The sequence below is a fragment of the Theropithecus gelada genome, chromosome 7b (genome assembly GCF_003255815.1).
Source record: "Theropithecus gelada isolate Dixy chromosome 7b, Tgel_1.0, whole genome shotgun sequence".
NCBI lineage: Eukaryota > Metazoa > Chordata > Mammalia > Primates > Cercopithecidae > Theropithecus > Theropithecus gelada.
The window spans coordinates 30,590,640-30,613,955 of NC_037675.1; the positions used below are offsets into that span (position 1 = coordinate 30,590,640).

The following is a 23,316-nucleotide window of genomic DNA, read 5'->3' on the forward strand; positions in this document are numbered from 1 at the left end:
AACACCCAGAATAACACACAAGAGCCTCCAGATCAAGCTCATCACCCATTTCTACTGGATGGACTTCTTCAGTTCTTCCTTACCTTTATTCTTCTGTTATAAAGAGGTAGTTTTGTCTTTGTAACAGTCCTCTTTGGACCCTCATTTCTTCATTCATGCTGTTTTCTCCTAATTTCAGCCAGGTATATTCCTATAATTTTTTCTAGTTCTGCTCAAACACATCATTCTGTTGCTTTCTTCCTCCATTATTAACTGTTCTCCATGATGCCTTACACCTTTACATCTCATTTTCTAAAAGCACCAACAATTTGTTTATTCAGGTCTATCTAATAAATTTATTTTGTGCAGGGACCATGTCTTATTCACATTTCAAAATCTTAGAATCTAGCAAAGAGTTGTGTAGAACAGATGCGAAATAATTTTTTGCTGTATGGATAATTGACTTCTGTGTGGTTTTATAATGTACAGTAATATTTTGTTACTCTTACCAATCATCAAGGATTCTAGGATATTTTATACTATATGGATAACATTATCATAGTTTCTTTTCCTATAATCTTTTTAGAATCCCATACCAAGCAAGAAAAGTTATTGATTACATTTTATATTGCAGCTGATGAAACATAGGCATATAAACTATATAAATTATAATTCAAACAATAAGCCTCTAATTTATATTATGCCCATTTGAAGAGGGAAGAAATTTATATGCTTCCACTCCTTTTCCATTTTCCTGAAATTGCTTAGAAAAGGTGTCATAGAAAAGGTGTCAGTTATATTCCTAGGTTGGCAAGACAGTTATTGTCTTACTGATTAACATTCTATTCTTTCAAGTTGATGGTACATGTATGAATGCTTGTGTATGCAAATTCACTTGTGCATGCGTGAGCACACGCACACACACACACCCTACCCCTGGAGAAAAGCAGATTAAGGAACTTTTAAATTTTTATACTTGTTAAAGTTCAATAAAAATACAAAACAGAGACTAATCACTGGAAAGATAATCTATTGTCCCCTCATTCCTCCAAGTGGAAAGAGTACAGTCTTAACATACTTATCTAATATATTCGAGTGTTTCACAACTCTTGTAACATTCTTCCAAACATTAATTACAGTTTTTTTTTTCTGTTACATAGTATGCTATTCCCATCCTGCTACTAAGGAAAACAACCCACATTATTCACATTATATACCTAAAATCTGTTAGGTCCAATTAGTCTTCTCCAGGCTATAGAACTTCACTTGAGATGTCTTTCTGTTTAGGGATTACTTTCTAGTCTTTACATGCTTTTTTGGTTCACCTCAGAACCATCTTTAGATAATATGAAAAGAAATCAGATCTGATATTCTAATAAATCTCTAGCTTATATTGACTAAATCAGGAAGCTACATTAAGATGCTATTTGCAATATTCCAACTACTCAGAGTCATCCTACCTATGCCTCCAAGCACTCGGTTTGGCTTTGGTCACTTTTCGCTTTGAAAGCTTTCCTTTCTATTAGAAATTAAACCACATGCAAGACAGGAAAGCTTCACTCCCCTTTGAAACATACGTTTACTGCTTCAGAGTACATAAAACTACATTCTAGACTATGAGTTTTTTTCCTGCTGTTTGAGCAGACACTTCTGCTCCTAGTTGGCCTGAAAACCCTAGTGTGAACTATGAATGAAAATAATTCAATCAGGTGGACACATATCTTGACAAGAATATTTTTTATTATTGAAAAATACACAAAGGTGAAAGGTTGCTGAGCAGCTGATTTTCCATAGTACAACAGAGTATTACAAGAAAGAGGGAAATGTATCTGTTATATATGGCAGTTTACATTTCTAAGGCATTTAGGCTTAAGAGCACTAAGTCTTGCACACCAAGGTGCATTGTCTTGAGTTTAAATATACTGAGGCACACGAGGCAGGCAAAGAATTCAAAACTATACATTAAAAACTTGTTCATGCATTTGTGTCTTAGGATTTTATTCCCTACCCTCCTCATTCATTTTTTTTCCACATGAGTTTTGAAGTTGTTCATAGAACACTGGAAATAATCGACTCTTCAAGAGTTTGTTTACAATGACAACACCAATGGGACAAACCTAACAGAACTACTTCACAGATACGTTCTGTCTCTTACCAAAATGAGGCTCCAGTAAGAAAAACACTGATTTGCAAAGGCACAGTGGAGACAGGTTTAATGCATTAAATATAACATGAATCATTCACAATAACAAGTTTCGTGTTTCAGGGAACTTTTGTTAATACAACACAGTTGGTCACACAAAATACAAATGCTTCTGTTGATTTGTCTTGGCAACTCAGATACATCAACAGTGCTAACAGTTTAACAGCTTTGTTCTCATCTGACAGAAAATAATGGCAGTTCTGCAAGGCAAATGTTAAACCTGACCGTATGTATTTATTAGTTCCACAGTGTTTTGACAGATTATAGAAGATGGAACTCAGAGGATGCTGACACGCTCACCGAGGGCTTTCATTTCTGTTTCTTCAGTCTCAGGACTGTCACTGTGGCTAGCACTTGGACTGATCAGGTGTGTGGGGTACTGCAGCCCCTGCTCGCCTGCGTACTGCTCCCACCTCAGGTCATCGCTTTCATGGGTGATATAGCGCTCCCCGATTTTGCATTCCAGCTCTCGCAAATCTAACCAGGTCTGATAGTCCTGAAGAGGAAATTCCAAAATATTACCATAGAGATCATTATGACTCAACATGCTGTGTCATATGATGTCAGTTTCTGCAATCTATGAGTTACCCTTTTCTTTCCACTGTAACAGCGCTGAATCTTTCATCACGCATCCTCAAGCGACAGCATCGGCACCAAAGCCATCCTATTTGCCTAACCTTTGCAAATACATACTGTTTATATGATACCATGGATCAAAGAGTGGTCAATTAATGTTTGTAGTCAAGCAACCAGGAATGTCGGTATTCCTTTGAAATGTAATGCCTACAAATAATCCTTCAGTATTTCAGAGTATTCGTTTTCTAAACTTTAAATTCAATGTGAAAATAATAAATATTTACGTGAACAGAAGCACATGCATATACTTCGTATTTGCCATGCATTTGTTCCATACATAATAACCTAGCATTTAAAAATATAGCTTCTAAATGAGTACAGTGCATGACCAGATGGGCATCTATGTGTACATTTATCAGGATTACACATACCGATGCTTTTGAAATCTGGTCGTCTGAGGTCTGTTATGATCCTTGGTTTATTTATTTATATTTGGTTTTGCCTTTTGGTTTTGGGTTGTGTATGTGTATGTGTGCATGTATCTCCTCTATCAAATTATCCTGGTAGAGAAAAATGTTTAGAAACACTAAATTGTTATTAAATCCTATGAAGTTGCATGCATTTGAGCAAATAAATTGATATTAGAATAATCACACCTTAAAAATTATTGCAAAAGATTTCTAAATATCAAAATCCTATAAATATTTAGAAGCTCATTCAACTGAGAAAACTCAATGATTGTTGTTTACCTGTAGCCAAGGGTGGCTCAAGGTCTTATCCACACTGTAGCGCTTTCTCATTTTTACTTGCAGCAAATTGTTGATAAGATCAATGGCTGAAAAAAATTATCAGTAAAAATAGATGACAAATCTGTAACATATGCATAATTCATTTATAGTTTATTTCACATCTGCTATTTCACACAGTTAAATGCAGCATAGTGACAAGGCACTAGAATAACAAAAAAATAATCCTCTTAAGAATACTGAAACCTTGGCCTTGGCCTTCATTTATTTTGGATACTAAAAAAAAAAAAGTTAGAAGTAATTATGGAATAGTATGATATGAATTTCAATTGGTCTACTCTTTAACACTTTATTTCAGAAATTTTGTTTATATATACATCATTTAAACATGTCTTACAATATGGGCAGGATAAAACTAATATTCAAGATAAAGCATTTACTAATTTTGTGATAAAACATGCTGAATGTTTGAATACACACAGTGGTTCACACAGTATTGAATTAATGACAGACATCTGAACATCATATTTATATGGAAAAAATACATCATAACACGGGTAATATGGATCGTATCTCATGATAAACTTGGAGCCTGAAAATCAACAGCCCAAGAAGAAAACACTTTAATTGCTTTCACTTTGCTTTTGCTTTCAAAAATAACCAATGTATTGTAACTGTATCAGCCTTCATAGACTTTCTAGAGGAAGACAGGAAAGAAGTCTATTTAACAAGAAATGTTCTCTGAGGGGTTAGAACCACAGTCCCTCCAGCCTAGTACTCTGCTTGTGATTGGGGGCGTCTGTGAGTGTAATTTACGAAGAAAAAGTAATACTCATCATTATCTAGTCTGAAAATCATCCTAGTTACCCACAGTATCATATGATGGAGTTCTCACTCTCCTTGTCTGGACATTATATTTTTAGTATATGTCGTTAATAGTTCATTATTTACTAAAGTCATTCCCTCACACTTCTCATTCTTGTAATAACTTCCATGCTTCTTTTTTTGAATTTTAGGATTTTCTTCCCAAAAAGAGCTTAGTGAAATCTGCCAACCTAATGGAAGCATTTGTATTCCAAAGAGTTAATTTTCACCCTTAACCTACCCTAGGCATTATGTCTGAAAGATGGCTCTTCCTACCAAAAATCTTAATCAAACAGGCAGCTGATAAACAAAAATGAAAATTAACTCCTCATCTTCCCCAATCACCAAGTCTTGAATAGGCAGCTTTAAATCCACTTTTCGGTGTGCATCAACCTGTATGGACCTGAAGATACAGACTGTCACATGAGACCAGAGGGACAAAGAATGCTTCCTTCAATCAGAATCCTTCCCAGTGTCAGGAAAAGAAAAGTGACTTCTATAGTCTTTTGGTAATTGAGAATCATATCTCTATGGTGCTACTACTCCAAGTATTTGCTTGCCCCGAAGGGCTGTAGAGTCAAATACCAAACAATTATTTGGAGAAACGAAATGCAACAACACACATTTAACCGTTGCCTATGCCTATACACTCTTGCCTTACCTAGGATACATGAGGAAATACAGTACTTAGTACATTTTCATATTCCAAGCATGTGTTCTCAGAGAGCTTTTGAACGTATAGTTCTCTCTGTGAACTGCGTATAGGGCATGTGCTTTAAAATATCCATTCACATGATTTACTCACTGGTGAGTAAAGTGCACCTTCCATTCTTGCTGCTGTGAAACCACACAGCAAAAATGGAGGCCAAGGAGCGAAGGGAGAGCTTACGTGCTATTGCAAGCATGCTGCAGCATTACACTGCCCCAGACACTGCAGGGAATACATTCATGACGTTAATTCACTCATTCTGTTCTGAATTCTATAATTAGAAAGGCAGGAGTACAGTAACTCAACAAAAGGTCTGGTTTGTGCCCAAACGGGCCCCAACAGTGACCACACTGCATAATGGGGAGGGAAGTACTATCAGAGGGGAAACGAGAAGTGTCTGAAGGGAATGGAGTAAGTGAAAATGAAAAAATTGTTCTGCTGAATGAAGCATACAATCATTAGTCTGACTACGCCACAGTACCCAACCCAAGTGACCTCAATAAGCACAACAAGGCAATGACAAGTACCTCTAAGAGAAAATGGTTAAGGATATAAGGAGAGAATTAGAGGAGATACGTGCGTGTACAAATAAATGTGTATGTGTGTATACATCATTTTGTGGCTTTCGGAAGCACACAACAGAAATAATGAACTATTAAATGTTAGCACCTGTAGCTAAATGTTGGGACCATGGTGTTAGTGAGAAAATAGGTCCGTCATTTGTAGATGAGAATTCTGTTCTACTTGTTACTTTTCTGGAACTCTTAAAACATCCTTTTTATTAATCAAGTTGTATACAATCCAGCATTAACTATACCATCCAAAATGCATTTTGCTAAACATTTTTGAACACAGTCTAGAGGTTTTTTTTCCTTCCAATATTCTCTTTACTGGCCATGTCTACATTGCTACAACATTCATGTAATAAAATTGTCTCACATGTATTATGTATGTATAAATCATTCATTTAACTCTTCATTCACCAAATCTTCCTTAATTCTTGTTGGCAATTATTTATGAAATAAAAAGTTAATGATCAAGCCCTGGCCCTGAAAAGCTCACAATCTAGTTACAAAGGCACGTGCATGCCCCTCCCCAGACCACAGATTATATCATGACACAACACACCATTTTGAATCTTTGACCTTTAATTAATATCCTACTCAAAGCAAAAAAAAAAAAAAGTGTTTTCTTTTTATAACTTACTGTCATTAGTCCTATTTATGTTTTAGATGCAATGGAGAACTTTATTCTATATGACAATTCTTTACATCTTTGGAGACGGTGACTCATTCCCCTTCATCTCACCTCTATAGTTCCTTCAGATCTTTCAGCCTCCTTAGTCCTCCTGTAACCTCGATTTTAATATTCACTAGCTTTACTCAATGTCCCTGTTAAAATTCAGTAATCATCACTGACCAACATTTTCCTCATTAATGGCCAATTTGATTTATACACAAATATATTATTCATATAGCTTAGGATTGAGGGGTTTTCATTCTTTTTTAAAAAAATTACATTCATATTCTTATTTAGTCCTTATAACAACCCCCTGAAAGTAGTTATTATTTTAATCTCCATTTTATATAAAAGGAAAACCTGAAGCTTCAAAAGGCCATGTGACTTGGTCAAAGTCAGACAGCTCCTTGGCAATAGAGCTGAATTTGAAACCCAGGGGGACTGGACTTCAAAGCCTGTGCTCTTAAACACTATGGCAGACTGCAGCCATATTATACCATTAACGCATCATTATAAGTGGATAATAATCTCAAAACTTAACTAATTTTTTTTTGTTTTTACAGTCATGATAGCTAAATTCTTAGTTATGTTTCCACCATACTTTTATGTGCTTGAATGCAAGGATATGTGTATATGTGTATGTGCATCTCTGAGACCATAGCTCTGAATGTGATGACACCCTTGTATCGTTAATTCTCCTAGCTTTCTGTCACGTCCACACCGAATAAGCCCATCTGCTATGTATTAATATAATTATTATAACTTTTTTCAGGATAAGGCTTAAACATAGGGCTTTCTGACTCTATCACAAAAACGCATTACCAACTGCCAGGCCTATCAATTATTCTCTGAGCAAGCCTTAAAAGCAGGCAATGCTTCCTCCTAGAAGTATTCCTATGTAGTTCATATTTACCATCTTCTCCAAAGGCTATTTCAGGCGATTTTTTTTTTTCCAAATGCTTTATCATTGAGACACATCGGTTCTTGGTAAGACTCATTCTACCAATCTGGTAATCCTACTTAAAAAATCCTACTTAAAAAAAAGTGCAGTCATTCTGGAATAATACATTTTAAGTAAATTAACACTGACAAATACTGACTTTCAGTCATTTCCTTCTAAGGGCCAAGATTTGTTTTCTAAATATTTGCAAATCATCTATTTAATCATTCATTCATTCTAGAATTTTGTCAAGGATAAATACTAAGCTTCTTGTTGAATAATTTCAGAATCCATTCTTTCCCCCTTTTAGAAATTCTACTTGTCTTAAATACCTTGGTATCTCTCTCATTTTGTCTATGATTTATTAAAAATTACCATGGCTCTAAGAGCACATCTGTTAGTTTCTTCAATATGCAGTGTGTCCAGCTCTGAACATTTGCCCATCTCATAGCTGCTACTGAGTGCACTCTTGTGATACTTTCATTTCCCATAGGTGCCAGCTCCCAGCAGAGACTGTCATGTGTAATTTATCAAGGATAAAGACACTAAGACAAGGGAAAGCGGAAGCCAGTAGTAAAGGAGCAGTCAGTCTAGTAAAGCTGGAGAAGTCACAGCAGTCCCAGAAGAGAGCCAACAATGAGGGAAAAAAAGCCCAGTGGGGGTCTGGAGTCCAGTTCCAAAACTAAAATCAAAATTCAGAATTTAGATCTAGAGTGAATGTGGTAGGACATGCCTTTGGAACTGCAGGAGACTAGGGGAGAGGGACAATGGGGGTGACAGATACAAACTTGGACCATTCTATCAATTCCTCTCAAAAACAAAGTAAAGGAGAAAGGGAACATGGTGTGGCTACGGGAGAGAGGGAAGTAAGGAGTGGAGCAGAATGAAATGTCATAATCTGGCACAGCTGCAGATTAGGATGCTGGTGCCCAAGTGGGGAAGGGTAGCGAAACGCTGAAACTCCAGTTACCTGTATCTCCACAAGGAGCTGGGTCCTTCAGGAATCTGGAGCTCTATGCAAAAGAGATACTTGGGGAAGAATGTCTCAGAAATTCTTGGTACCCTGTACCTCCTTCTATAAAAACAGCAAAAGGACTATATCCAGATACCTAGGTTTCTTGGGGTAAGATGTATTGCAACACAGTGCAGTCTTTCAGTGGTTTCAGGCAATAAACAGATGACGTTTAAATAGCAAAGATGGAACAAGGGCCAAAGCAGTAGGGGAAATAAGAATCCTTTATTCTCTTGGGTTCCCTGTATCTTCTTCCCCTACTATTTTCTCAGTTTGAATACCCCCAACCTCCCACCACTTTGTTCCTGAAGGACACAGGAGTAAAATAGGCAGTGGCCTGTTCATCATTCTTTTTGCAGTAAACATGACACCAACCTTTTTGAAGAGCAGTATAATTATTTTCTGATTATAACTGCTCATTTATTCTGGGGGGTGAGTCTTTCCAACATTATTCTGAGAATTTTATTATCTTTATTCATGCTTAAGCTCAATCCTCTCCTTCCATCTTTTTAGTACCTTGTCTTATCTAAAGTTTCTTAAATAGCCACATCCGGGCATGTGGGAAGTCCTTTTTTTTACTCTTCTTATGGAAAAATTTTAAACAATTGTATGGTGTAAATTTCCATTTTAAAATTTTCTCCTCATGAGCAGAGTTTTGTGCTTTATAAAATGTCTCTAGCCATAGATTCACAATAATGTTCCCTACAAATTATAAAAAAAAGATACCTATTTTTTGAAATCTAATGTTTCTTTTGTGCTACAATAAATTTTTGGCTAACACAGTTACTCTCCTTCTAACTTCCTGTACAGCATTTTTTCTCCTTGCCCTATCAGTTTAGAGACAAAAATGTCAGGAAAGCAAAGAGAAAATTTTATCAAACATTCTCTTTTAGCAGAATGGGACTTTCAGCAGATATTAGGATAGCTGAAGTCTGTGTAGCCTATTTGCTAGGTGCACAAGGATACCTGAACAAAGACAAAATTAAATGGTATATGTAGGTGCAGAGGGCTTTATGTTTTAAGATGAAAAGCAGCGTTCCATCAGAATATGATATAGATTCCATTTTTTTCTAACAATAACAACAAAATACAGAATTATATTTGAAGTTGCACAAACTATATTGCAGTCATTCTCCATTTTAAGGCAAATACCAGTGTGTGGACACAACAGGTTCTGTGTATGCAGAAGGTAGATTTGCAGGTGTCATTGTTGTGGCTAAACTGAAAGGCATCCAAAGCTTGCAGAAAACTCTACAAAAAAACTGTAACTGGACATGCTTAAATTCTTAATAGGTTCCCCAGGTCACACCTTTCAATCATGTTCCATTTCCCATTTTATTTTCTTTTATTATTTCAATACATGCCTATCTCCCCACACTCTCATCATTAGATTTTAGCTCCTTTAAGGTCACACAGATTGGGTACTCATTTTTTGCACATAAGTTTTACAAATATTTTAAGTAAAATATATTTAAACTACAATGCATTAGAAAAATGCTTGCTAGGTAGCATTTGGTAGACTGAATATATTAATTAGAAATTTAAATAGCCATTTTCTTAGCTCTAAATTTCAATACCCATATTGTATGCATATGGTTTGTATATTTTGGCTAAAAATATTTCTGGATGGTAGGGCATCAAAACTCTACAAAATACAACAGATCATAAGATCAGTGACTTCTTTTGGAAAATCAGAATGATGCTTAGAGTAACTGCCATGCAGATTATGTTTATTTTACAATGTGTATTTTTCAGGCAGGAAATCACCTGTGAAACCGCAAGGCTGATCTCTTTTGTCAAGACACAATACATTTTTCCCTGACTTCTCTCCATCCCAAATTATTCAGGTATCTTTTCAAAATAGAAACCAGATGAGAACAATCATTCTGGTGATAGAGCCATTGCCAATCAACCTTCAAGCTCCTTGCCTTTAGGCAAGTGTTTTCTTGTTCCCTTTCAATTCTGCCTCACTGCCTGTCACAGTGTAGTGCTTAGTACTTCTCTCCCTTTGGCTTGCTTCATGCTGATGGGAAGTTGTGTGTTTATTTTAAAAATCGTTTTGCAGCCCTTCACATTCCAGCTCTCAACTCAGCATGCTGTTGCTCAGCAACACTAACTGGGACGCTCCTCTCAGGGACTGAAACCAGAGGCTGCCGGCAGCAAACAAGGCCACTGGAAATCATCATCTCACTCGCTCCGGAGTCAATTACTGGAATCCAATGAAGTGCAAGACCTTTAGAGACTCGAGTAGGCATCTTTCCTTTTTCAGTTCTTTCCTCTGTAGAAAGTGATTCTATCAATGGTTACTCCTTTGCTTTTCATCCAATTTCATTTCCTCCTGAAAACTGGGGATATGATCTTGGAAATCATAAATTGTTTAAACACAACCATACAGCAACGCCCAAACTGAAGCCCAATTGATTCAAACTTTAAATAAGAAATCAAAATATATTTATATTATTCTGATCGTGTTCATATTGGACTTTGTTTCATTTTAATGAACTATGCATATGGTTTGCATAATTTGGCTAAAAATATTTCTGGATGGTAGGGCATTACAACCTTACAAAATATAACAGATCATAAGATCAGTGACTTCTTTTAGAAAATCGTAATGACGCTGACAGTAACTGCCATGCAGATTATGTTTATTTTACAATGTTCGTTTTAATGGACTGCACACTAAAATCCTTTGGGAAGTTTTATTTTTAAATACTGATACCCAAACCAAAGGTCAAGTGAAAATCTTTAGGAGAGGATATTGATATTTGTATCAGTATTTGTAGAAGTGCCTCAGGTGTGTGCAGCTAGAGTTGAGCATGACTGTGCTAAGTAGTGTTTCTCTGACTTTTACATACATATGAAAAATAGTTAAGAGATCTTAAACTGAAGATTCTGATTTGGTAGTTCTGAGGTGGGGTCTGATAGTCTGTATTTTAATGGCTACTAGGCAATCCGATATTGCTGGACTTTAGACCACATTTTGAGTAGCAAGGAGCTAGAGGTATGAGAATATTGATAGTGGTTAAAAACTGGCTTAATATTGCCCAAAGGGCCCCTGAATAGATGGACATAAATATACAGAAAGCTATCTAATACAGAGGTATCTGTCCTCAGCTCCATCTTGTTCAGTATCTGGAATGAAGAGATAGAAGGGTTTAAGCATAATTTCTGCTCAGAAGTTGCCAACATGAAGAGCAAACAAGTTGGATTACACAAATAATTTCCCAATAACTACAGACTGGAGCAATGGGCCATGCTAGTAAATAACTTAAAGGAGACAACTGAAACTATGTCCTCTATTTAGGTCCTTCTCTCTCAGTCTCCTCAAAAGGACTAAGTACAGAACTGGAAAATCTGGCTTATCAAGAATATATGTAAGAATGAATTCTGGGTTCTAAATCCACAGTAAACTCAGTATATTTATTATACCCAAATCAAATGTTATTTTATGTTGTGCTAACAGAAATGTGTACTTTGTAATGAGGGAAGTACTAGTTTCACTTTACTCTCTCTGTTTCGCTCTTGTTGCCCAGGCTGGAGTGCAATGGCATCTTGGCTCACCGCAATCTCTGCCTCCAGGGTTCAAGCAATTCTCCTGCCTCAGGCTCCTGAGTAGCTGGGATTACAGGCACCACACCTGGCTAATTTTGTATTTTTAGTAGAGATGGGGTTTCTCCATGTTGATCAGGCCGGTCTCGAACTCCCAACCTCAGGCGATCCGCCCACCCCGTCCTCCCAAAGTGTTGTTATTACAGGCGTGAGCCACCATGCCTGGCCCACTTTACTCTTAATTAGACTCATCGACCCTTAAGTCAGATCAGTCCTGAGGTTTGACTATAAGAGAACGTAGATAAAGCAGAGAGTGCTTCTGCTACAGTGAACAGGAGGGTGAATATAAAAAACTAAGTTGTGCAGGAGAAGAGGCGGCTAGGGGAGACATGATGACTGCTTTCAAACCTCTGACATGAATCTTTGTTTGGAAAGGGTTTGGGTTTGTTCTGTCAGTGTGTATAAATACATGAACATTTTTGTTCATTGTTTTGGGGTCAGATTAAAAAGACACTGGGCTGCTCATGAAATTGTGTATTTTCCATCACTAGAACAATTTAATAATATTCTAGATAACTACTCAGTGGGTTGGCACTTGGGAGCAGTATAGGGGTTAGATAAGATTTTATTTTGAAGCATTATTCTTTGTTGTTATGGAAGAAAGCAAACTTACAGAATATTTAACCTTTGTTGATCCTCTATTCAGACATCTCCACACATACTCAGGTGTCATATATTTCAACTAAACTATGATGTACAATCAGAAGTGAAACTTTAACTTTGTAACTGAAATATACAGGAAGTATTTCTATTTTGAATGGCAAATAAGCAGCCAATTTTGAGCATTTACAATGCCAATGTGCTTGCTAAAACCTCTGAGCAGTTTCTCTCTATAAATATCATTTGTTAGAGAAAATCTCATTAACTGTATATTACTTGCTATCAAAATAAATGATTCTTTTCCTAATGGGACATGCTTTGCAGATATTACCTTATTTGGATTTTGAAATATGTATACATAGGTATATATGTAAAAAAATCACTCTACTGGTAGATATTTTTCAAAGCATTGTATGCCTTTGGCTCATAATTGTAAAGTTCCTACTAATTGTATAAAATTAATATTCTTTTATTAAAATTAAACATAATTAATTCCAGAATCTTGAGATTGTTTAGAATGTTAAACCCCATTGGAGGTTCTGACCTCCATAAGTCACTTTCTCTTATCAATTCTGATTAAATTTCCTGGCAACCAGTCAGCATTTTTAAGCAGTTCACTGGCTAGTCTCCTCGCCTCTCCTCCATGCCGTTATGTCTGACAGTGTGTTAATATGTTGACAAATCAATCTATTCATAAATATTCAGCAGGCTCGCTGGATCTGCAAGGCTCATAAACTGTTACAAACACAGTTTAATTATTAAAATGACAATTGTCTTTCTTTTGTTTCTCGTACCATTGGATTTCTGGGTCTCATCTACCCGAGCCTTATTTTCAATGGGGTTATTTTTTTGTTTTGAACAATATGTTGTGAAAGAGGGACCTACAGCTGGTTCCTTTTCATGGCAAAGTGCTACTTCCAACTTAAGTGTTTAGCGTTCTGGAACACTGTTGGATTTTGAAAACATACCATGTGGTAATGGTGCTAGGCTTTTATTTAGCTTTGCTTTGTGTTTGTACTGGCTGTATTTTTCAATCTCCAATTTCTAGAGAAAAACACACTTGTGACCAATTTTATTTGAATTTACCAAGTTGAATGGCAAAAATATTTTAAATAAAATTAAGATGCCTTGATAAATTTAGTGGTATATTATGAGAGCCATTCTATGCCTTGAGATACCATGTATTCTATATTCTATAGTTGAGGATTGAGACTAATTGGAAGAATAAATTATAGCTGTGCTTATCAGGAAAAAGAAGCATAAATACTACCATGGACATTGCCAGAGCACACCAGTGGAAGGAACTTGCGTCGCTGTTTGCATCATCACAATCTGATGCACATTATGATGCACTAAAGGCATTTCCTATGCCTTTGCATTAAACCTAAAGTGTGTGTGTGTGTGTGTCACCAAATGTCAAGGCTTCCTGTCTGGTCTCAATTCCTGAGAATACCGACTAACCATGTGACTCTGAAGCTGAGCAGAAACAACTCAGCAGGTGACTCGGGAATAGGTGCTTCTTCAGACTTCACCTGAGAACACAGAAAATGATCTTTTGTCTGCAGGGGTCAGGGGCTCATTGTGAGACAATTTCCGAGGCTGCCTCTGTGTTGATTACTGCCTGCTTGCCTCTCTAATGGCATATAAAGGAATATCATAACTCAGAAGGAAAAAAATAGCAACTTCTCTGGGAATCTTCATGGCCCATTACTAACCTTCCTCAAATTTACTGTGTATCTCTAATTGAACACATCAATTCAATTTGATAATGGAAATGTACTATGACTCTAACAAATGCTTTCCAATCCATCACTACAGGTCTGTCATCATTTTCCTAGTGAAATGACTTGCACTGAAGCAAATTATATCTCACTTGACCAACTATACAATTCATATCGCTTGGTTATCTGTGTCATTTCTTTTCCTCTAAGAATAAACTCTGTGGAAAACAACAGCTATATAATCAAGTCAGCTGTAGGGAAAAATCATTTACGATGTGTGTTAAAATTCTGAGCAAATAAAGGAATGTAGGAAGACAGAATTCATTTGACCTTCACACTTGACTATTCTTCTTTGTGTGGACATGATAGTTGAGTGACTGAAGATTGCATCTTTCTTCAACTGCTCAGTCACACTGCAGCGATTACAGAAAAAGAACTGTAATCCTACAGCTCCTGAGTGAATATTTACATATAAATATTATACATTATTTATTTCAAATTTTAGACACCTTTTAGACCATGCATGGAAGAATTAGAATTCTATAAAAGGTTGTACTCTATTTACTCCATTTATCTTTCACGCCATGACCTTTTATTAGTTTTTTAATGAAAGTTATTGTATGCACCTGATAAAGGATCTAAATCAGTAAGACATGTACAAAAGCAAAAACAAAAACAAAAACAAAAAACTCTTATATCTCATTATTGGACCTGCTTTCTAGAGACTACCTATTTTAAATATTTAAAATTCTTCTTCTAATTAGCTCCATACCTCTAAATAATAAATGCCGTATCTTCTATACTTGTTTCATTGACCCTAAACTAGTGCTGCTCAAAGTGATCTAGGAATCAGTGCAGGTCTGAATTGTTTGTAATCAATCAATGATGAGATAAGTATATAAAGTGAGACTAAGTCTTTGGAAATTTTTATAGCTATTTAACATTGCTGTCACATTTTAAATACATTTTACAAAGTACTGGTCCATATGTTTAGAAATTGAAATAAAACTGGTCTTTATCACAGATAGTTTGAGAAGAACCACTTTGAAAAAGTGTGATTTCTTTCCATCACAGATGAATAATTTCATTCCAGTTTTTCCTATCTTATTGTTTTCCTCTTTCTCCCAAATAATTTAGATATGTTAAATTATAGTAGTGGCCACCTTTGTAACTTAGAATAGTGCCTGGCACACAGTATGGAGGATATTAGATAATCTATGTGATAGTTACTAAAAACTTTAAGCTTTGATGGTTAAATTTCATGTTAAATGATACACATAAACACACATAACACCACTCATTTACTTTGGCAGAATCCCATCATGAACTCGGTGGATGTGAGAGCTCTTACGGCTCTCTTCACTTCTTTGTTCTCCTTATTCCTGGTGTTGTAGAAGTTTCATTATTCATATTCTTTTGCATAATTATAGTTAACGCAGACATGCTTGGTTTACAGGTCACATAAAACTTAAATAAGCAATATGTGGAGTGAGTTATATATAATTATTAACTGATAAATGCTAGGTTATAACCCTTACCTCCTATAGCCTGTAACCCCAAATCTTTAAACCTATACCCAAAGGAGAATTTAAGTATTAAAGAGATTCTCTTTTCCTACATTCCTTTATTCCACTTATTTATTTACTTTTTGAGACAGAGTCTGGCTCTATCGCCCAAGCTGGAGTGCAGAGGCACTTGCACCCTCTACCTCCTGGGTTCAAGCGATTCTCCTGCCTCAGCCTATCAAGTAGTTGGGACTATAGGTGCGCGCCACCACGCCTGCCTAATTTCTGTTATTTTCAGTAGAGATGGGGTTTTCATGTTGGCCAGGCTGGTCTTGAACTCCTGTCCTCAGGTGATCTGCCTGCCTTGGCCTCCCAAAGTGCTGGGATTACAGGCATGAGCTACCATGTCCAGCCCCTACATTCCTTTAATTGCTTAAAATTGTGACACATATGTTAGTTGCATCTTTATTGTACATGACTTTGTTATAAAACTTTTCGTACTTCCCTGGAGTTTATAGCTGTTTCTTCTTTATTCCTGACAAAAGATACTTGCGCTTTTTTCTGTATTCTCACTATTTTCGTGGCAATCTGTACTAGAATATATTTGACATTTTGAACAAGTTACATGTCCTGATATTGTATATCTGATAAAGATGATATAGATACAAAAATATTTTAGAAATGACAGAAATTCATAAATGATTTTATAAATTTTATAATGTATCTAACTTTGAAATTCAGAAACTTAATTCAAAATTGTTTTAGAGTTCTAGGTTATTTCAGGGAATCTGGGCTCCAGAGCAGCAGTTTTGAAAGGGTAGTCCATGGACCATGGACTTCTTATGCTGTCAGTACAGAACGGCAGTTTAAGGGGGTAGAGCCTGGGAACTTCCATTTTTAACTAGCTCCTCTAATTAACTGCTGGCATGCTAAAGTTAAAAAATGCCTGCTATAGATCTATAGCTAGGCCATGACAGGTTGTTTAAAATAAGGCATTATCAAAGAGGCTCTTTGGCAAAATTATTAGAAATCTCCTGCCTTACAAATATTCTTGTTTTGAGTAATAGCTCGTTTTTCCATTTTGAATTTTTAAGCTCCACACCCCTGCGACCTACTTCTTAAGTCACAGACTGAGTCTTGCTTGCAATTTTCTGAGGTTTTTAGCACTGTCTGGGATTTACCCTTATGACATACCAGACACTACACACATGAGGGATATCTTGATCTATTTCTTGTTCTTGTTTTAAAAAATATGATGAAAGGAGGGGCATGCTGGTAAACGATAAGGTGCAATTCTCCTTAGTTGTACCTGGTCATCTAAAAATATGTTAAAGTGATACTGAGCTGCCCTTTCCACAGATAAAGTAAATTTAAAGCGAATGTTTAAAAATAGGTACACAAGTTCTTTCAAGGAAACGAGAAAGGTAACAAAATGAATGTGTTGACCACTAAGCCTAACCCAGTATGAGATAAAGTTGGAGATGAGGCAAGGCCACGTCTAATTACTGATGGGTAGCGAGGGATATACTGGATGATAACAAATGACCACTGACACGGCCATAATGATGAAATGAAATATGGTAGAATATACAACGTTGCCTTAGGATAGACTGAAATGTTCCCACACTCTTTCACCATGATGAGCTAGACTCTCCTTTTGTGCAACTGTTTGTAAACATATAATTCATGCTGGAATGTTTCATTTGTATGCATGCATTTTTATATAGTTATATATGCATAACTATATATATGATGTATGTATGTATTTTGTTATATATTGTTTATAATGTATTTATTTTATAATCATTTATATTACTTAACTATAGTAAGTTATACATAAATGCATTCAGTTATATATCTTTATACACAATTGTAGTTTTATATATATGAATGCTTACATTTATAAAAAACTAAATACATACATACAGATAGACAGAAGGAAAGATTGTAAAGTGACTGGGACATGGAAAATGATCAATATTTAAACTAATATAGACATGCCAATCACTGTGCTAAGCAGTTTCCAGCACAATCTCATTTAATACTTACAATAACCCAGTAAGGTAGGAATTAGCATCACCATATCAGAAAAGAAAACTGAGACCTAAGAGAACAAGTAATGTGGATGAGATCACCAAGATACTAAATGGTACAGCTCACAACTCAGTTCTTTATCACAGTGTGATCCTATTTCCCAGTACTTTTAGAAATTATTAAAATTCGTGTTACTACTCTAGCTCTATGCCTGTGAAAGCATTTTAAAAATTTAATGTGACAGCATGGCTAAATCCATTAGAAAGATAATCAAGAGGATGCCAATATCCTGCATAAAAGCATCTGCATTGGAGCCAGCAGACAGGATTTGTACCCTGGCCCAACCCAGACAAGCTACTTAACCCTCTATACCTGCATTACCTAATCTTCAAAATGCAAACAATAATAAAACAATCCTCTGAGTAAATACTCAAAGGCTGGGGTGATTAAACAAATTCACATATGTAGTGTTTAGAATAGTGCCTGGCTACAGGGCAAATGCTGTAAAAGTGTGAGCTATTCATATTTTTTCTTTCATCATTTAATTAATTTCACTATCTCCATTTTACTGGAAGCACGATTTGGTAAGTTTTCTTCAAATTTTCTCTCATTTTTCAAGTCATACCTTATTTTGCACCCAAAACATCTATTTTTATAAAGGACATCTGTTAATGCTTTTGTGATTGTTTTTAGCCTAGCATCTTTTCCCTGCAGGAACTTCCTTCCTCCACCTGGAGGCTGTCATCATCATCCATATGGCCAATCAGAGCCAGGCTCCTGGGGCTGCTGAATGATTGTTCCCTGGGTATTAAGGGAGTTAACCATAGCCAATCAGTGCCCCTTCCAGAGACCCTACAGCTATGGAGAGATGATCCCTCTTCCACTCTGATTCATGGACAATAAGCAGCACATAAGCTTGGAGCTGCTAGGGTATCATTGCTTTAAGAAGTCATCTTAAAGTAAAGCAGAGGTGAGAGATGGCGAAACAGTAACACTTGAGCTTTAAGATCTAGCTGAATCAGAGGTTTACCTTTTGGACTTCCCAGTTGCATGAGCCAATAAAGTATCTTATTTGCCTAAGTTAGAGACAGGTTTCTGTTATGTAAACACAAGAGTCCTGTTAATTCATTGATAAAGTATTAGCAGGCATATATCCAGAATGCCAGTACTCAGCTTATTAAATCATCTTAGCAGGAATAATTAATGAGCAAAATATTCTGTAGCTTCCTAAATATCAAGCCATAAGAAATAAGCACCCTTTTGGTATACAACAATGTATAGTGTAAAGAATGGAGGCAAATTATAAATGATTTCCAGTCTAAGCCCTTGATTCCAAGGTCATGAAACCTCTCTGGGTTCTCTCTAATGCAGATACTAAAGCAAATCACTTATCAGAGGATTGCTGTGAGGATCAAGCAGTGCAAGGACTACTCAAGCACCCCAATATATAGGTATCATATTGTATCAAGTCAACATCTACAATAACAGAAAAAATTCATAATAAAGAAATTTGTAATTCTGACACATCTATGCAAGTTATTAAGATCTTACCTTACAACATTTTCTTTTGCTTTTTCATACCAGGAAAAAAAAAATACATTACAACTAGTAATATGTCCAAAGAACACTAAGGAATCCTGCACATCGTTTCTAAAATGATACAATCAATTTTTGGTTACCAGCCAGGGCAAGTGCTTAGTGTTCTGCTGTCTTCCTTCTGATGCAAATTCTTGGCTCACCCCACGCCTGCCTTTATAGATGCCTTTCATAACCTTTATCTCATTCAGTCTTTGTTAAAACTGCATTATGTAGGCAGGAATCATTTCCCATTTTACAGATGAGGAACTGAAGCCCAAAGAAGGTAAGTGATGACTACTCAGAATGGCAGACAGGACTCTCTATCTCAAACTACTTGACGTTTGACATTTTATCTTTGGCAAAATCATGGAGGGGCTTGGGTTTGTATTTCCCCGGATCTGGATTCTTAGTGTTTCTGGTGTGGTTTAAAGTATCCTGAGACTAAAAATTAATCTAATATCAGTTGTGACCACCCTGTGCCAGATACTATTAATAGTTTTGCTGGTGTGTTTGTCAGGTCCTACATGCTTAAAATTAAAATTATTTGGTCTCAACTCCATTATAACTTCTAATGATGGAATTATTTGTTCTCAATACGATAATGGGATAGAACGTGGGCCAATAACTACTTTTGTGACACCTTAACTGATATTATGATGTAATTTAACTAACTTTTCTCTATATTCAAGCATGAGTTCTATGCATACATCAGCAGCTAGATAACTTTTTTTTGCCATCCAGAGCTTTAGTTCGCAAACAGTATAATGCCTGTGCCTCAAAGGCAAGAGTGAGCCATAAGGAGGTACTGAGTCATTTGGAAAAGTGAGGGTTCTATCTCCCATATGAGCTGGTCTCCATATCACTTCATCTGAGTGGTAGGAAATTTTTAGTGCTTAGACATTTCCATAGCCAAGTAAAATGTGTACTTCCTAGTCAAATATAAATGCCTTTTGAATTATCCTGTATAATTCCCTTTGCTAAAATGCTATGTCTCTTTCTTTCTATTCTTCACTGACTGGCCTAAATTCTATCTCCTCTGAAAGTAGAGTCCTAACTGGTAAAGTCCACAGTGATTCTCCTTCCCCTGAACTTGGAGGCTCTGATTTTCCACCTAGGTAACAATTCAAGGAAATAAATTATTATTTTATCCAACATCACATAACTCGTCTCCCCAACTAACATTCAAGTTCTGTGAAGCACATCTGATGTTCTGTCCTCTACTTTCGTATTACCTACTGCATACGTGTATTGTGGTTTCCCAACAAGTGTTTCCTGAGCCTTTGATATCTAGTCCCCTGGTGTCTATTACTAGTGATAGTTAAAAGTTCATAATTTGTAACTGTTCATTTCTGGCCTGACAGGTTTTGTCTTAATAGGCTATAGCTATATAGCAAGTCACATTTTCACAAAAGCAGAGAGAGGGGCATCATTTGTTCCACTACTCCAAGAAAAAGGGTTTAAAAACGTGAAGGTTATTTCCCCAATGCCCAGTTCCTGTAGAACAGGAAAGTGTCTGATTGGCTTCAGTGGTATTCCAGATTTGCGTTCTGATAACAGGATCAACTTATTTTGCTGGATCTCTGAATGAGCAGTATCAGGCATAATGGTGAGCTCTATTTAGATGTAATGTTTCCTAACAAGGGTCACAAGGTTATTTGATAATTCTGTCTCCTGAGAAAGAAACATAATTACACTTTACTTTTCATCTTTGCTGAATTGTGAAAAATGTTTAATTATTCCTTTGGCAAACATGGTAGTTCTTTTGTAGGCCACAGTTTCCTTTAAGATATATCCATCTACCTATGATTTACAACTAATTAGAGGATGTTAAAGGTTGTTGCTAATGGTAACTTAAAGCTCTGATAATGGATAGCTCTTGGCATTTAATACCAATAGCAGTCTAAGAACTAAATTTCTCCTAGGCAGTTTATACATTCCTTTCTCATTTCTATACCAACATATGCAGTAACAGACGTCACATAAGAGATGTTTACAAATGTACTAGCCTTTTTACATGGTGAACGTCCGAACAAATAGAATGAACCTAGAATGAGATATTGCCGGTAAACTAGAAAAGAAGTAGGGCTACTAGTGAAAGGAAGTATGTTCAGACTACCTGGGTATGAATTGTGCCCCTGCTACTTACTAGCTTTGTATTTTGACCAGTGGTGTCACTTCTCTCTCTCTCTCTCTCTCTCTTTTTTTTCTTTTTGAGACAGAGTCTTACTCTGTTGCCCAGGCTGGAGTGCAGTGGTACAATCTTGGCTCATTGCAACCTCCGCCTCCCGGGTTCAAGTGATTCTCCTGCCTCAGCCTCCTGAGTAGCTGGGACTACAAGTGTGTGCCACCATGCCCAGCTAATTTTTGTATTTTTAGTAGAGACAGGGTTTCACCATATTGGCCAGGCTGGTCTCGAACCTCTGACCTCATGATCCACACTTGAAATATAGCCACCATAGTAACACCTATCTTATGGAATTTTTATGAGAATTAAATACACTCCAACGTATGTTAACGGAGGAACTCGTTTCCGAAGTACTGAATGAGTCACTTTTTCTGCCCTGTCAGCCCCTGCAATTTCTTTTAAACAATCTTTTTTCCTTTAAGAGGAAGGAAGTGATTATTAAGAATATAACTCTAAACAATGCAACATTGCCAAGGTAATCTATTCTAAAGAAATCATCAGAGATATATATAGGAATGATACATCAGGATGTTCTAATACTAAACATAAAGAAATAACCTAAAAATTCCAGGGGAATGGCCAGGTAAAATATTACACATATTTTAATGCCACAGAGAGAAAATCAGTAGACAAAGAACTTGGTATACTAATATATGTAATATGATCATTAAAATATCAATATCATAACATTCTTGTGTTGACAATAGTTGAAAAGTTTTTAACACAGAACTAGGCACATATAAGTAAGCCTTTACTAATGATTCATTATAACCATTATATTAACGTATAAATATTTATAAGTTCTAATGAAATGAGCCAAAATACATTCTCTCTGGTTGTTCACCTACTTCTTAATATATATAACCCAATTTCTGTTATATGTACGTGTCCCACCCAAATTAATTCGTGTCTTTGTGTTTCCATTCTGGTGGGCACTTTACAATGAGCATTTATCAAGTTAACAATTTACAATTAAATTAATTTAAATTAATAACATAAATACATAAGGATTAGATCATTACCATTTTTGAATGGAAGATATTACCTTCATGAGAGATTTCCTTCCAGGGATTTGGTGGATACATGAAAGCTGCATTCTGAATTTGATCGTGTATGTCTTCATCTTCATTAAATGGGAATGTGCCACTTAGGCTTACATAGATGATGACCCCAACAGACCACATGTCGAGAGAACGATTGTAGCCCTTGTTCCTTAGGACCTCAGGAGCCAGGTAAGCTGGGGTACCCACCACTGACCTCCGGAAAGACTTCTCTCCAATGATCCGGGCAAAACCAAAATCACAGAGTTTCACCTGTTGATAAAAGGATTTGCAGAAATACTCTGTTCACAATTGTGTATGTGTGTGTCTTAGTTCATGTTCACCAGATACAACCATAATATTTTAAATACTTTACCTTTACATTAAATGATATGGATTTCTTAAAGTAATAGCTATTTTCTATTTTAGGTATTTGAAGACAGTGGTTTATGTAGTGATACAAAAGTATGTTTTCATTCATAAAAATATCATCTAAACAGTCTCCCTTGGCAGGGTGCAGTGGCTCATGCCTGTAATCCTAACACTTTGGGAGGCTAAGGCAGGAGGATTGCTTGAGGACAGGAGTTCAAGGTCAGTCTAGGCAACACAGAGAGACCCCCATCTCTACAAAAAATTTAAAAATTAGCGCGGCATAGTGGTGTGTGGCTATAGTCCCAGCTATTCGGGAGGCTGAGGTGGGAGGCCTGATTGAGCCTGCAAGGCAGAGGTTGCCGTGAGCTGAGACTGCACCACTGCACTCCAGCCAGGGGCAA

The 23,316-nt window shown here is 36.3% G+C and overlaps 1 protein-coding gene across 3 annotated transcripts in view; it reads right to left on the minus strand.

Moving 5' to 3' along the window:
* Nucleotides 1–1,701: 1,701 nt before the first annotated feature.
* The window catches only part of PRKD1 (protein kinase D1), a 365,049-nt gene continuing 343,434 nt past the window's right edge, over nucleotides 1,702–23,316 (minus strand). For 2 of the 3 annotated variants that reach the window (XM_025392896.1, XM_025392895.1), the window contains 3 exons: nucleotides 22,549–22,816; nucleotides 3,508–3,593; nucleotides 1,702–2,678 (listed from right to left, as the gene is read on the minus strand). In XM_025392896.1, coding sequence (XP_025248681.1) covers nucleotides 2,460–2,678; nucleotides 3,508–3,593; nucleotides 22,549–22,816 — 573 coding nt within the window. In that variant the 3' untranslated portion in view covers nucleotides 1,702–2,459. The remainder of the gene's footprint in view (nucleotides 2,679–3,507; nucleotides 3,594–22,548; nucleotides 22,817–23,316) is intronic. The other variant, XM_025392897.1, reaches the window with a different exon arrangement.